Here is a 16,486-nt window from a genome sequence, read left to right as displayed (position 1 = left end):
TTTTCTCAATTTTCTAGCTTTTCAAGGTATTATTATGATATTTTGTTGTTTCTTTATAAAGATAATCATTTTGCGCATGCATTTTGTGCGCATGCATTTTGGCACTTACTTATCGTACTGAACTCGTATGCACCTACCGAACCTACCGATTGCGACCCAGGCGCACCTGACTTCGGTTCGAACCCCTAATGGAGTTGTATGACCCATCACTAGTAGCTACGTTCTGTTCACATACACACCACTTCCAAAATTACAAAAAAAAAACAAATAATACCACAAAAATACCTTTCAGATATTTGAAGGGTAATTTGGGTAATTTGGAAAGAAAAAAATGTATTTCTTTATTGCAGCGGTAAACACATAAAAATGTAAACTAAAACAGCAATAGGTGGGTATTTTTTAACTTATCTAGCTATTGGGTTATTTATGGGTAATTTTAGGGTAATCGGTACAGCTGTGCGGGACCAATTTGACAGCCCAAGCTGCGAGCTGTATGTTTGGACGAGATCGAAGACGAAGCATCCAAGCGAACCAAAAACCATGACCATTAGCAATGAGTGGCGAAAACTATCGTAGTGCAACGAAATGTAAGTTTGAATGGTTTAAGGTCCATACAATACACCCCTTTCTTGCCACCATCGCTCTTTCGATCACTTGAGGCGAACTTGTTTGTTTTTTTTTTGTGTTTCGTTTGTCGGTAGCACACGATCCGGGCTGGAACGATCCGCCCCCGATACCGACGAGCCACAAACCGAGGGCTGGCGGTGCCAAAGCCGACAAGAAGCAGGAGGAGAATGCCGCCCCCGCCACCGAGGACAGCTTGCCGGAGCGGGAGGAGATGATCGGCCAGATACGGACCGTGTTCGATGGGTACGTGCAGCAGCTGGAGGAGTCACGCCGGGCGAATGTGCAAAAGCGTATCGATCTGCTGTACGACCAGTGGGCGAAGGGCACGCTGCCGGAACAGCTGGAAGCCCTGATCTACCGCCTGTCCGCTGGTGAGTTCGATTGATTTATTTCTTCCACGTTTTGGTTTACTAATTACGACCTGCTTGTTATTGCAATCGCACTCTCTCCCGTCACAGCCCTGCTCGATGAGGACGACGTGCGTGCGAACGTGCTGCACCGCACGATCGTGTGTGATCACGCCGGCAAGTGCGCCCAGTGGGCGCCGGTGCTGCGTCAGCTGATCTTTGTCCTGCAGCTGCGCAACGAGCAGACGAAACCCGTCGTCGCCGACCAGATCGTGCAGCCGCTGTAGCGGGAAAGGCAGCCGTGAGAGAGACGACGCAGACTGATAACGGGCAGGGATGAATGGCCCCCAGCTCAAGCCGGTGAGATCAGGAAGTATGTTTAATTGTTTCACGTATAGGATAGGAAAAGTACATTATGATGCAGAGCATGATATAGGCATATAGTATGCAATTTTGGGGGGAAAGCCCACAGGCAAGGAAGAGAAATACACTGGCAGACAAACAATAATTACCCAGCCGTTAGTGCGAAATGCGAAGAGTGAAAGAATTAGAGTGTCGAAGCGGTCTCCGCAATAGATGACGAAATGTTCTATTCCAGCGAACAAAATTACAGTTGACTGAGCAAACTGGACAAGCTTGCCAACGACAGTCCCCTTTTCCAGCTCCTTTTAATTCTACATGCGTTTAATTCGTTCCAGTGAGTCACTCATTATGCTGGAGTCTCTTCTCCATATAATTTGTATGAAAAGTTTAATAGTTGTTGTCAGGACTGCAAATGTACTGGTACACATGGATGAATGCATCTGGCATAATTGGGGTTTAGTACACTGCGTTTCATAATGGTAGCCTCACCTAGATATTGTTTAATTAAGGCAATTCATAATTACCGGATATTTTTAAAAACCAATCTCACGTTTTCAAGTACGTTTAATCAAACTTTTGCCTGATAAAATTTCAAAAAAAAAAAAAAAAAACATTGAAAAGGGCGTTTTAAAATGATAGCCTCACTTAATTGAAAGCTAACGGAAAATAACATATATTGATAAGTTTTTTTTTAATCTATTAATCAGTTGATCTTCCGTTACGGCTAATCATCTGGAAAATCCGTTTTGGCATACTTTCAGTAAGTTTTAGCAAAGACTGAGCAGACATAATTCTAGCCGCTACTTCCAGATGCAGTACGGACTCATACTGGTTCCCATCTTCATATACTTTTTGAATTAACATGCCCCAAACGTTCTCGATGGTATTTAGGTCAGAAGAAACTGAAATCCTTTATTTTCTTACTGGCATGTACGGAAGCGTTTTCTTGTTGGAATATCAACTGGTTGTTGTTGTATATGTTCAAATGCAGATTTCAAATGATTGCCTATGATATGGATGTACTTATGCACTGTCCATCCATATTGGAACAATTGCCAAATCATACTTTCGATGGCTGCTAAATGCACCCCATATCATTACATAATCACCTCCAAAATTGCGTGTTGAAAAATACCGTACTTCATGTCGCAAACCAGTTCGCCAGTCGTCTGGTCCATAAAGATTGAACTTTTTTGCATCACTCCAAATGACCTACAATCAATATCTAGTTTAAAATATGTTAAATACAACATCACGAGAACTCACGTCATTACATTCACTTTTCCACGTCATATGTTCGGCAGCAAGTTCTAATCTGGTGGTTTTGTGATGCAGTTTTAGATGGGGAACTTTCCTCTGTTCCCTGTTGTTTTGCTTGCATTTAATCCTAGTTCTCGTGTGATTCTCAGACATCCTTTTGCTGAGTTAGAAGCTGCCTTAATTATTCTTCGTTCATCTCTCACGGATAGTTTTTTTTCTGGACGCCCCGATGACTGCCTTTGCCTATATGCACTTGGATCATTGAGATAATTGTTAATAACATTCGCAGATCTTGGAATAAGTACACCGATTTCGTAATTCGATTTTCCAAGTGCAGGGTAATCATCTATTTGACCTATTTCGTGTTCCGAAAGCTGTTTTCCTCTTACCATACCTAACCTGAATGGCAAATTTAATGTGGGACAGTGGCAAAAATTCAAATGGCTGCCAGATTAAATGTGTATGCTCTTGGTTCAATGCAAGACAGTTCTATTATAAAAGGTGCGGCTCATCATTCGTAGAATTTTGTTTTCTTCATCCAAAACTTTGTTCAAACGCATTGGAAAACGTGTGTTTTTTCCAAAATTATTCGATAATTTTTAATTGCATTTAATCAATATAAACTAGGTGAGGCAACGCAATGAAACGCAATGTTTTTTTTTTATTTGTCTTAAAATAGCCAAACTCCATCGTTTTGTTCGCGTGATTTGCGTGCCGAGCCACAGGTTCATCCGGATGAGGCTTACGGAAATAAGACGAACATATTTGCTTGTGTCCAGGAAGAGTTTAGTATGCACTAGCTAGACATTTCCTGCTAGATGTTTAGGGATTATCTCCGAAATAAGCCTGTTTCATAAAAATTGTAAATTTGTTACTTCACTGCTCCTCCAAGTGACAGAAATTGGCCGAAAATGCATTGATTAAATTTAGGCAACACTCGTTAACATACCAGACACTTGTGCACAGTTTTACGCTACTTTTCCTCCTTGCAATAGCTTCATATCAAACGGTTTTTTAGTATCAAACCTTTCGTTTGAAAGTGCGATGTTCAAAATTGAAAAAAAAAAATGCCCAATGATAACAACTGTGCACTTAATTTCGCAGCTGCAGAAAATGTATCATGAGACACAAATGATATCGCACTATATGCGAGATTTTACTTGTTTAGAGAGGTATTTGTTCGAGAGCGTTTAGAGCTGAATCATTTATTAATCTTCTATCTTCTATTATTTGTAAACCCTGCAATATACGCACATCAAACCATATGGTCGCAGTCATAATTCTACAAAATTTACTGATTTGTCTATTATGCTGAAACTCGGCCCAAATCGTAGCGGTGAAACGCAACACAACACTGATGCTCTTCAAGTGCAATTTGAGCGCGAACTAATTTGAGCAAATAGAGTCGCGTGCGGGAGCTTCGATCGCAGATGCCATGCTTAATAAATCAAATTATTTGCCCAACCGTTAGACCACTTCCGTCCATTTGGCTAGTGCGCTGGAATGGTGCGGGTGCTGATGACACGCCGCATAAAGTCGGCCGAAGCTTTCGGCACCCGCTGGAGCTGCGGATCGCTGAAGTTGACGTAGAACAGTCCAAACTTTTCGCTGTTAGGGGGTAAAAACAACAGAACAAAAAGGAGTGATTTGTTTTGGTTATCCACAACTCAGGCTCCAACTGGCACACACACACACAAACGCACCTGTACCCGCGCAACCATTCAAAGTTGTCGATGATGCTCCAGGCGGTGAAGCCGGCCACATTGCACCCGTCCACCACGATCGCGGTCAGCAGCGCGTTCAGGTGCCGGGCGTAGTAGTCGATGCGCGCCGCATCGTCCAGCTGGCCGTCGTCCGAGTAGCCGTTCTCGGTGATGAGCACGGTCGGGTTGCGGTAGCGCCTCCGGAACCAGTTCAGTACGCCCCGCAGGCCCTCCGGCACCACGTACAGCCAGGTGGACTTGGCCCGGCTCCAGGCCGGGTCGACCGACTGCAGGATGCGCGCGTCCCGGCGCCAGGCCGGCGGCTCCGCCGCATTGTACTCCGCCCGGTCCAGGTCGACCAGCCGGCTGGAGTAGTAGTTGTAGGCGAAGAAGTCCGCACTGCCCCGGACCAGCAGCCGCTCCGCGCTGGTAAAGCTGGGCAGGCGGGAATGGGACCGGCGCTCCAGTGCGCTGTTGTGGCCGATCTCGTCCACCATCACGCCGGGATAGTTGCCGTCCTCGCCGAACAGTGGCTCGGCAAACCAACCGATCTGGGGATGCGGGATGTGTTAGTGTAAAGGGTGGTTTGTTCGATTTGTTTCTGTACCATAAACCACATACCTGAAACAGTAGGGCACGCTCGACGGTATCGTACGGCGTGACGTTAGTGGCAGGATAGTAGTAACGTCCGCTGAGCGTTATGCCGATCTTTCCCCGCTGCTGCGACCGGTACCGCTCCTTGTACAGCTGGTAGGCGGCCGCGTGGCTCAGCAGCACGTGATGGGCGCACAGATATTCGCCGACGCCGGTCGCGTACACGAGCGGCCCGGTACTGCCCGTCCCGTATCCCTCCACGCAAAAGTCGTACGGTTCGTTGTGCGTGATCCAAACCTTCACCTGCAAGTTGGTAGCAAGAAACGAAAAGATATAGCATGGTCTTCCATCTCGGACACAGCTAGTGTAGGGCTTCATGCATCTTTAGTTGAGATTCATTCATATGAATCTTCTGTGATGAGTAATTTTAATTCTCGAATTGATTCCTCAAAGATTCACGAATTTCTTTAGGTTCCAAGATTTCGTGAATCTCGATGAAAGATAAGTGAATCTTAAAAGATTCATTCTTCAATTAGAATTCATATATCTCCGAGGATTCATGTTTTTTTTAGAGATTTTAGGGTATGATTTTCAAAATATATAATGTGCGCGATCCCACCTTACAACATGCCCCGTCGTGGGTTCAAGCCTCTCATGGACCGTCTCCCCGTATAAAAAAAAAACATCCGGATGTGTAGTACTTGCCAAGAAGTCTCGATGACCACATAGGTTGCTACGCCAAGAAGAATAATGGGAAGCTCAAGCTCTAAGAATTGTGGGAAATGTATGAATCCCTTGAGATTCATGATTCCATAGAGATTCGTGAATATTTCGATGCATGATTTTTTTTTCTATTCATTAATCTTTCGAGATTCAAAAATCTTTGGAAAGCTTTGGAGAATCTTTGAGATACATGAATCTTTCCAACCGAGATTCAGATTCATTAAATCATTTCAAATATTCATTCAGATTCGAGAATCTGAATGAATCTTTGGAATGATTTAATGAATCTGAATCTCGGTTGGAAAGATTCATGTATCTCAACTATTCATGAATCTCGAAAGATTCATGTATCTCGAAAAAATCATGAATCTAGAAAGAATCTTGAATCTCGAAAGATTCATGAATTTCATAGGATTCTTATATCTCGAAAAATTAACGTATCACTAGGGATTCACAAATCACAAGGGATTCATAAATCTCTAAAAACATAAAGCTGGAGCATTTATTATTCTTCCTCTTGGCGTAACAACCTATGTGGTCATGGCAGCCTATACAGGCTTTCGTCAGACTGCTTGGAAGGTACACTGGTGGACATAAAAATAGGAACTTTTTTCTGTGACCGAAAAACATAGTGCTTGTCGGAAATATTTGGTAGCCCTGAAAAGGACTGTTTAAGTGGTTGTTGGGAGGTGGTGTTGCGGTGTTCAACAGAGCGGAAACATATTCTAACGGTCAATGTGTTGACCGTTATTCGCTATCACTTCCTCAAAAAAACACACAACAAATTTTTTTCCTATCTTTTTGTCCACCAGTGTACCACGCAGCCGGACAGTTTGTTTTGCTACGTGGAGAGATTCATGAATATTAACAGATTCATGAAGCCTCGGAGATTATTTTAATATTTAGAGATTTATGAATCTTTGAAGATTCGTGAATCTTTAGAGAATCGTGATTCTTTGAAGATTCAAGCATTTTTAGAGATTCGTGAATCTTTGAAAATTCGACTCGAGATCCGAATCACTCATCACTGTAGATTCATACGAAAGCATCTCAACGAAAGATTCATGAAACCCAACACTACATTAGACACAATCCCCTAGGGTCGCCACTCACCCGATCACCGAAATTCCAGAACAGCGTGTCGGCGTACTCGCGAAAGTAGTCCACGATCAGTGGCGACGCGAACCCGCCCAGGTTCTGCAGGTACTGGGGCAGATCGTAGTGCAGCATCGTCACGACCGGTTCGATCCCGTGCGCCAGCAGCTCGTTGATTAGCGCGTTGTAGTAGCGGACCGCACCCTGGTTGAGGGAGGACTGGTCGCCCCGGGGCAGCAGCCGGGACCAGGCGATCGAGAAGCGGTAGTAGTTGAACCCGACCTTCCCCAGCGCCTCGACGTCGCTTCTGTAGAGGCGGTACGAGTCGGCCGCCCGGTCACCGGTGGCCCCGTCCACTACCAGCTCCGGATGGGCGTGGGTCAGCGTGTCCCACACGCTCGGGCCCTTGCCGTCCACGTTCCAGGCGCCCTCGATTTGGTACGCCGCGGTGGCGGCACCGAACAGAAAGTTTGCCGGAAACTTGAGCTCGTCGCCCGGCTCCTGCTCGGTACCGTTGTACGGTGGGGGCGACGGACGCTGCCCCAGTGCCTGCCGCAGCGGGTACGGAAACGATGCGACCGGGTCCCGGTCCCGCTCAATCAGCGTCGGCATGCCCGTCGTGATGTAGCCCTGGCAGTGGGCAGCATAGACCAACACCAACACGGCACACCATTGCCAGCAACGATTCATGTCGCTTTCTAAACTGCACCACTTCACGATGCAAACTGAGTGGTGCGGTGTAGCTCGATCGGCCGGAAAGATGCGCCCTTAATTTCCTTATCTGTTTGGACGATAGAAAGTGACAACTGTTCGTAATGAGGAAGAGAGAGAGAGAGAGAAAGCGATAGGGAAGCGTCTGGATGCGAGTCGGTCTGCTGGTGTTGATCTTTGAGCCCTTCGCAGGTTTCAACACACACAGACACACATACTTCATGTTGGTAGTGATAACGAAACCGCTGGAAGAGCGGTGCGAGGGCGAGAAGTAAATATAGAATTAGATTGAGACAACATAATTTACTGTTCTTACTAGGTATGGGACCTTTGTACACCTTGCTGTGTACGTTAAATTTAATTTTGCTCCTGGTGGTATGCAAAGCGCGTGCGACACCGTTTGTCGACTTGCTGCTTGTTGTCGATTTGCAGGGTTGGCTCACTCATAAAGATTACAAATTGAATATACAAATATATAGAATATGCAAAACACACTCCCAAGCTACCCAAGTGCCACAAATCAACTAAACGATCACTTAAAGGGTTCTGAACGGCTTAAACTCTCATTCTAAAAGGAATTTAAAAAGCCTTCGTTTAGCAGACGGTGAACGACTGATGCATTCTAAAAATAGCAAAAAGCTGGTGGTTCCATTTATCTATTGGCGGGACAGTCACACAGTGAAATTTTCATAATTGAGAGCACAACTCCACTAAAGGCCTTATTACATAACAAGAATAATTCCGGAATTTATCTGTCGTTGACTACATTTGATAGAAAAATTCGCTTCGGATTTGCTGAACGTATGTATTTTATGTTTCACATATATTTTTATTAGAAATAATAACTTCATGCTGAAGGAATTGTTTTACGAAGACACTATCAGATCTGCCTAATGTGTTTCTTTCTAAAAAAACATAATTTTCAACCTTAAAAGTGCATTTCTTCACTGTCATAATCTACATTGGCCAAGACTAATTCATTTTTCCTGGCGACATAGAAGTTATCAGATGCCGTTTCACTTACCAATTCCATTCCAAATTCCCCAATTTGATAGGACCTTAAACGAGTTCTAAATGGGTCAAGCACACTATCTAAACGGATCATAAAAAGACTTCGTTTAGTAGACGGCAAACAACTCAGGCAAACGAAAAATATCAAAAAAGCTCCTGTCGCCATCTGTTGGTCGGATAACCACACAGTGCAGTTTTCCTCGCTTTGTGAGCTTTCTAATCATACCCACTGTACTGTTGTATTGGTTTCGCATTGAAATTATGTATCGCTAGAACTAAAATGGCGATACGATTGTTAAAATACTAAACTTCAATGTTAACCATTTGTACTGAAGCAAGTGAGATTTGAGTTAAAAGGGTTTACATGCCATGATTAGATGAAGCTAAGCGAGACACATTGCAAGAAAAGGACAGCAATATATTGATGAGTTATAACACGCCATCTATTAAGCAAACCAGTGAAGCTATGGAGCTTTGATTTTTTTTCGGTGAGATTTGATTTTGAGCCGGTCTCCTGGTACAGTCATGAACTGCTGCAAGAATTATCCAATGCAGTATGAATTGCATTTTTGCTAATAAATTCAATCCACTGAAAAGCCAAAAATATCATAATTTTCTGCACAAATCGTTTTAAATATACGATAAAGTGTATAAAGGTACTAAATTTAATTTAAAAAAAATTAGTAGCCAAGGGTTTTTATTTGTAAAACACCACGAAATTTGACTTACACTGATATTCAGGTTACGCGGATTTGCCGGGAACGCATAAACCGCGTAACTCGGGAACAGGCGGTTTAAGACAACGGTCAATATCGTATCTTGGGGACAGCCTGTATTTTGTTACCATTGAATATGATAAAAGGTATCATACGACACAAGGACTCTGTAGGAACGAGGTCAAATATTAGCCAAAATCGGTTTGGCCATCTTGGATGTCATTAGACAGCATAAAACCCTTGAAAATCAAACCCTCGAACATATATCTTTACTAAAGGCATACAGCAATTATCCGCAGTACGCGATACTCGATATACAGTCTGTTCCCGAGTTACACGGTTCTCGACTTACGCGGATTCGGAGATACAGGCGGTCCCCGAGATACACGGTTAATGGGGACCGAAAACGGCCGCAAAATACCGCGTATCTCGAATTTCCGCGTAAGTCGAATCTCGTGATTTCCTGCTAAAATATCACAAATTTTTGTGTAATTTTGCAAGAAGGGGGCGGTTTTAGTCACTTTATGAATTATTTGATATGATTCTGACTGAAAATAACTGTTTTAAACCTTTTGAAATAGTTTTTAACATTCGATCAAAACGGAAATTATTTGGCAATATACAATTGATGTGTCAAATCAGTACAATTTGCTCAAAGAACTGTCAAATTTAGAAAACCGCGTATCTCCGAATCCGCGTATAAGAGGTACCGTGTATCTCGGGGACCGCCTGTATCTTTACTAAAGGCATACAGCAATTATCCGCTGTACGCGATACTCGATATACGCGAATTCGCAGTACGCAATTCTTCTAAATTTGACAGCTCCATGTGTTTTTTTTACAATAATTTTAATTCTTTGAAATATTTGATGCTCTTTTTGAATTTCCTTACTGTTCTCAATGCATTTTGTCTTAAATTTGTGCAAAAGATACCTGTTTTATAACAAAAAACTTTAATGCAAAACTCTGTTGCGATATATTTCAACCCTCGAACCGGTAGTGTAAGCTATTTTTCCATAGGAATCCGCTATACGCGAAAACTCGAGATACGCTATTGCGCTCGGTCCCGTACGATAGCGTATATCGGATAATGACTGTGCATACTTTTCCTGCAAAATTTATGAAAGAATTAACACATCTCTTGTGCTTACCAGTCCGATTCATCATTAAAATCATAATTTAAATTTGAATCGAAAAGGGCCATCAGATGTCAACCTGCTGTAACGAACTTTTGGCTACTTGCTTGACACATTACACATTACACATTATACGGACGTCACACGAAGCGTAAACTTTGGCGTAAACTGAATTTCAGCCATACAACCCTATAATCTTTTGACAGGAAGTTTACGCTCTCCCATACAAATCAAGCGTAAACTTTTTGAGTTTACGCCTCGTGTGACGTCCGTATTACATTATTACATTACATTACGTCAGTATCGACCTCGTTCCTACACAGTCCTTGATACGACCCCAGCAAATTACATTTTCCTCCGAGCGCGATGTCAACAACAACTGACAGTTGGTCGTTGGGCACATTGTACAACGGCAGCAACGGGCAGTTCGCACACAAACAGCCGTTCAAAATCTTCTTCGCCCGCGACACACACACACACACACACACTGTTTACGTTAACCGCACCAAATTGGCGCGGGCTTGTTTGACTCTTGCCGTGGCGGAAAATTAAGCTCCAACAAGCACCAACATGAACACGGCGGACGACGGGCTCGACGAAATTGTCAGCTTCCTGCTGGTGGACAAGCTGTCCCGGGTGCGCTGGCTGCCGAACCAGACGGAGGACGAGCACTTCTTCGTGACCGGCAGCTGGGGCGAGCGGGTGAACACGGTCCGGCTGTGGAATCTGGTGCACGACCGGCTGACCGACGAGGACGACACCGGCGTGCCGCTCGTGCCGCAGCCGACCGCCAAGTTTGGCGTGACGGGTGACATCGTCGGGCTGGAGTTTCTCGACGACAAGCATCTGGCGGCGGTCACCTCGGAAGGTACGGCGGCGGCGGCGGGGTTGCCCGTGCGTGTTTTGGCGCGCTGGTTTTATTTTGTCCGTCTTTCTGCTTGCAGGAACGCTGAGCGTGCTGGATCTGAACCGCGAGTCGCGGCTGTCGTACGACTTCACCCACACGTACAACCTGCACGATCTGCACACGAACGGCGGGGTGCGGTCGGCCTGTACCGGCGTGTCCGCCTTCGACCAGTACCTGGTGACCGGGGGCGAGGATGGCACCGTGAACATGGTGGCGGGCGATGCGGGCAAGGTGATCCGGACGATCCGCGACCCGGACGGTGGCGCGGTCCAGTGCGTCTCCTTCATCTACCCGGATCTGGTCATCGTCGGCCAGCAGTACGGCGTGATCGACTGCTACGACACGCGGGACGAGAGCAGCAAGCCGGTGTTCAGCGTCGAGACGTGCGTCGAGGAGGACCGGGACCTGAACAAGCCGACCTGCATCAACCACTTTCCCAAGAACAAGCAGGTGGTGAGTGGATTTGCTCTTTTACTCGTATTTTTTTTTTTTTGTTTGGGTTTTGTTGCTTTGGTTTTGAATACCTCCCCGCTCTCCCTTTCCAGGTGGCAATCGGGCTCGAGAGTGGCACGATCATCCTGTGGGACATCCGGAAGCCGTACGGTGCGTCGGCGCTGTGCGACGCCCACACCACCCCCGTCACGGACATCCAGTTCGCGAAGGAGGAGCAGGACCTGATGGTCAGCGCGGACATGGCCGGGCTCGTCACGCAGTGGACGCTCAACAGCTCCTCATCCCTGGTGGAGTACTTCATCCAGAGCCGGCGGTTCCGCCTGAAGGAGTTCAAGCCGATCAACGCGATCGACATGAACGTGCGGCACATGATCTGCGGGGGCGACGCGGAAATGCTCTACCTGTTGGACATGATGGAGTGAATCCTGCGTCCATTCCCTTCTGTTTTATTCCCCGTTTTACATGTCCCCCCAGTTTCAGTTAAACATAAGAAGAAAAATGCAGCAATGTTTCATGATTTGATCCCGAAGCGTGATCTGGGGAGTTCAATGATTTATTTCACAGTTTTGCGCACTTTTTAGAGTAGTAGTAGTAGAGTAGGGAATGAAAAGCATTCCAAAACATTGCCTTGAACGATGCACACACGCACACCGACGGTCACCTACGGCTCCGCCTCGTTCGTGATCGCCCGGATGCTCTGCTGGTACAGCCGCCGATTGATCGCCTTCAGCCGCTGCACCTCCTGCTCCAGCACCTCGATCTCCGTCCCCTTGCTGCTGCTGCTGATGCCGCCAACAGCCACCGGCGCCGGTCCCTCCTCGGACCGCTCCCGGAGCGAACGCTTCTGGGCCGGCAGCAGGAAGACGGCCCGCTCTCGGTCCTGCCGCGTGCAGACCACCTTCTGGAACGGCGGGTACGGGACCGGCAGGTCGCGCGTCTGCTCGAACATGGCGCGCGGCGTCACGAGAAAGAACGCGTTGGTGACGGGCGCCCGGTGCGGTATCACCCGCAGCTGCTGGCGCGTCCGCACGTGCCACACGATCACGGACTCGTCCTCGCTGCCGGACAGCAGCGTTTCGTTGTCGAGCGACACGGACAGGCAGGTGACGGCTTTCCGGTGCCCCCGGAACACGCACCGCTCGAGCACGTCCTGCTGCAGGTGGACCTCGCGCGACCGCGGCACCGATTGCAGATTGCACGCGTACACCAGCCCCTTCCGGTCGCCCACGAACAGCTCCGACTCGAGCGCGTTCAGTGCGACCGCGGACAGGGCGACGGGGAAGAGGACGCTTAGCAGGAGCCGCCCGGTGCCGAGCTCGTACAGCTTGGCCGACCGGTCGAGCGAGACGGCGGCAAGCAGCGCCTTCAGGCCGCCCTTTCCCACCAGCACGTCCGACACGGGCAGCGTGAAGTCGGCCAGCTCGTACAGCATCCGGCCCGCGTCCTTCTGCTGGACGGTGCGGGCCAAACTCCACACCACCACCCGACAGTCCTGGCCGGCGCTGACAAAGTGCGACCCGTCGTCGGTGAACCGCAGCACCGTCACCTTGCCGTAGTGGTGCGCGATCGAGGCCAGGCTGGCCCCGGTGGGCAGGCTGTAGAGCGTGAAGGAGTGCCCGTGTGCGACGAGACAGTGGTTGCCGTCGGGCGAGACGGCCACCGCGCCGGGCGGCCCGGGCAGCATGTACTTCACGTGGGACGGCTCCTGGCGGTTGATCGGCCAGAACGTGAGCAGCGGTTTGGTGAGGTTGCCGGCCACCACGCACTGATTGCCGACCGGGTGCAGCGTGTTCGGCCCGGCCGGCCCACCGTTCCGGTAGGTCATCAGCTGCGTGCCGGTGCGCACGTCCCAGACGCAGCAGCTCCAGTGCTGGGCGGCGGTATCGCTCGTCAGCGCGATCTCAACGCAGTCCGTCATCTCGATCGATTTGCTGCTGGAGGCTTAACTTACCGAGGCAAAACAAATCTGCACTGCTTTGAACGACAACAAATCGGCTCGCACATTGAGTGCACGTGCTAATGGGTACGCACCGCGGTGTTATTGTCGGTTGGCGCTGTCAAAGCTGCCCGCGTGCGGCGAACCCTTTGCGTTACGCTCGCAAACCGTTACGATGCCGCACTGAATGCCCAAGCAGCATTTTGGGTACAGTCTTTCCTCGAGTAACGCTGCTTCTACACGACACAGTTTCTGCGACTTTCGCTAGTGAAACTTCATTTAACCTTTAAGTTGGCAACCGGAATTATTTTTATTTGATTTTTTGTCACATCACGTTACGATTGTTTGATTTTTAAACGCAAATATTTCAATTACAAAAAGTAATGAAAACAACTGCCACAGTCCAAATTAAGCGTAACTGCACTGATGTTTTTACTTGCTTCTATGCCGATAGAACAAGTTAAGTACAGTGGCGCGCCGTTTATTCGGGCTTCTCTGAACTTGACCTCGCCAGGATATGAAAATAACACGGATAATGAGTCAAATTATTTTTTTATTAAAAGAACCCAGTTTTCATTAACTTCGTTAACTAACTTTTCATTAACTTCGTCTTTCCAATGAGAATATTTAAAATTCACCATGATATATTATGTTTTTATAATGCCGGATGAAAGGTACCTGGATAAACGGCACTGCACTATATTTTAAAAATCATATTGAAATTTTAGCGAAGCAGAACTTCAATGCCAAGCCATACAAAATAACAGAGGAAACGTGAAAGTTATCAAATTGCAGATAGCTCCACTGGGTTGCCTGTGTTTTTTTTTTGTTTTCCTCAATTTTGATAAGAATAACAGGAATACTAAAGTTTAATTTGTATTTAATTCAAGTTTGGCACTGCAGAACCCAAATACCAGCACGTACTTTATAGCTGATTTGGGGCTGTTTAATGAAACGTCGTTCCGATGTCGTACGTTGTGGGTGATTAAGAGATAGACGGTATTTGGAGCTTTTTAACAAGCACATGGTACTCTCAGGAACCCTGTGGCTGATTAGCCTGATGTGTATGGTTCACGATGGAACTTGTTACGATGCACAAAAATGTTCCCGCAACATGAGTTTGACAGTTTATCCGGTAAAAGTAAGGCTCAGCCCTCTACGTTACATTGGAGAAGCGTTACATCCCTTAAATATTCCCAAGCAGCATTTTTACTACAGTTTTGTCATCCAGGCGACCGACCAGTGTACATTATTTGAATTAAGAATATTTTAAATTGAGATGAAAAAAAAGTTAATTGCTGTAAGATGAACCGATTTCAAGGAGATTTAATTTTTAAATAACAATTAAATAACAGGTTTAATATTTTTCATTGTTGCATTATGATTAATGAAAAAAAAGTCTGAAAGAAGGAAGCTCATGAACACCCCAAAAGCTTTCAATTGGAGTAACATTTTCTATGATGTAAAACCTCGAATTTTACTTATTTGAATTAAACGTTGAACGTATCACAAAAGGACAAATACGCAAGGCAGAAGAATAAACCGAAGGCTGAAGGTGTTGTCAGTACAACGATCCGTAAACGAATGATCTTTATTTTGACATTCCTCTTATCGCACAGTTGTCACGGTGATGGTCATATTCTGATCCGGCATATTGGGCACTATGGTCTTATCAGGGGTCAAATCTCCAGGATATTACAGCTCGGCTATCCTGACAAACAAATTGACCTCAATTTGAGCGGCTTTACTGTAGAAATCTTCAATACTTTTTGAACAGAGCTGGCATGAGAATAACTCACATACTTTCAATCACAACTGCTTTTCTGACCAACATCTCCTCTGGAAGTCTTGCTGAAGTTTACGGAAGTTACAGCCAAGCATAAGGACGATGATGATATCGAAAGGTGTTGATCCGGAATGATGTCGTCATATGATGCGTAAAGTTGGGTCAATTTCAAGGTGGGTGTCAATTTCAATCACAGCTGCTTTTCTGACCAACATCTCCTCCGGAAGTCTTGCTGAAGTTTACGGAAGTTACAGCCAAGCATGAGGACGATGCTGATATCGAAAAGAACTGATCCTGAATAATGTCGTCATGTGATGCGTGCGGTTGAATCAATCTCATAGTGGGTGTAAGTACTGCTGCTGCTGATCGGCATCTCCTCCAGAAGTCTTGCTGACGTTTACAGAAGTTACAGCCAAGCATAAGGACAATGTCGATCAGGATGAACCTGAATACTGAACGACACCACAATGATTGTTGTTCAACAGCTCAGTAGGCTACAACCGATGCCACAGCACTCGAACATGACGCGGCGGTAGAGGGTGGTAGCGGGGTCAATCCATAAAAAGGCGGAAGGCAATACACACGATGAATCGGAGGCGATGACAACACGGCGTGCGGTGCACATGCAATAACAGAAGTGATGCGCGAAGCTTTTCCAGTATTCGAAGTATGAGCGATGATGAAAGAATAACCAGCGGCCGTATTCATACTAAATGGCGGTGTCGTCATTGTCGTGCAAGATGAACAAGATGGCGGCCACACTAAATGCAAGTGCTTGATGGCTGGTGTCTTTGGGGTTGCAGGGATCGATATCGTTGTGGCTGGTGAATCTGGCGTAATCTGGTCTAGCCATGAGGCAAATCGTTGCCTAAACATCGAATTGGCTGCTTATACCGGCAAGCACACACAGAAGCTTCTCGTTTTTGCGCATTGCAATGGCAGATGGTAGCGTCATCTCACAAACAAACAAACAAACTCTTCGATACACAATCTTGTGCCGTGCTGGATTGTACAGCAAAGCAGGTGCAGGCGATAAGACGTATCCCACTTCTGAGATGTAAAACCTCGAATTTTACTTATTTGAATTAAACGTTGAACGTATCACAAAAGGACAAATA

At 46.4% G+C, this 16,486-nt stretch overlaps 3 protein-coding genes across 3 annotated transcripts; 2 read left to right on the top strand and 1 right to left on the bottom strand.

The window, feature by feature from the left end:
* The first annotated feature begins 463 nt into the window (after positions 1 to 463).
* On the top strand, positions 464 to 1,482 carry LOC120950578 (uncharacterized). Its single transcript, XM_040368724.2, has 3 exons — positions 464 to 587; positions 702 to 998; positions 1,086 to 1,482. The coding sequence occupies exons 1-3, from the start codon at positions 554 to 556 to the stop codon at positions 1,259 to 1,261; spliced, it is 507 nt and encodes a 168-aa protein (XP_040224658.1). The 5' UTR covers positions 464 to 553; the 3' UTR covers positions 1,262 to 1,482.
* A 741-nt stretch (positions 1,483 to 2,223) lies between these two features.
* Positions 2,224 to 13,773, bottom strand: LOC120960980 (uncharacterized). Its single transcript, XM_049610941.1, has 6 exons — positions 12,310 to 13,773; positions 11,343 to 11,528; positions 6,731 to 7,479; positions 4,922 to 5,197; positions 4,301 to 4,851; positions 2,224 to 4,205 (listed from the first exon to the last, which is right to left on the bottom strand). The coding sequence occupies exons 1-6, from the start codon at positions 13,562 to 13,564 to the stop codon at positions 4,088 to 4,090; spliced, it is 3,135 nt and encodes a 1,044-aa protein (XP_049466898.1). The 5' UTR covers positions 13,565 to 13,773; the 3' UTR covers positions 2,224 to 4,087.
* LOC120950571 (nucleoporin Nup43) lies at positions 10,417 to 12,181 on the top strand. Its single transcript, XM_040368712.2, has 3 exons — positions 10,417 to 11,154; positions 11,231 to 11,646; positions 11,739 to 12,181. The coding sequence occupies exons 1-3, from the start codon at positions 10,857 to 10,859 to the stop codon at positions 12,066 to 12,068; spliced, it is 1,044 nt and encodes a 347-aa protein (XP_040224646.2). The 5' UTR covers positions 10,417 to 10,856; the 3' UTR covers positions 12,069 to 12,181.
* Positions 13,774 to 16,486: the final 2,713 nt, after the last annotated feature.

Source organism: Anopheles coluzzii, chromosome X (assembly GCF_943734685.1).
Source record: "Anopheles coluzzii chromosome X, AcolN3, whole genome shotgun sequence".
Lineage (NCBI taxonomy): Eukaryota > Metazoa > Arthropoda > Insecta > Diptera > Culicidae > Anopheles > Anopheles coluzzii.
This window is presented reverse-complemented; position numbering and strand designations above follow the sequence as displayed.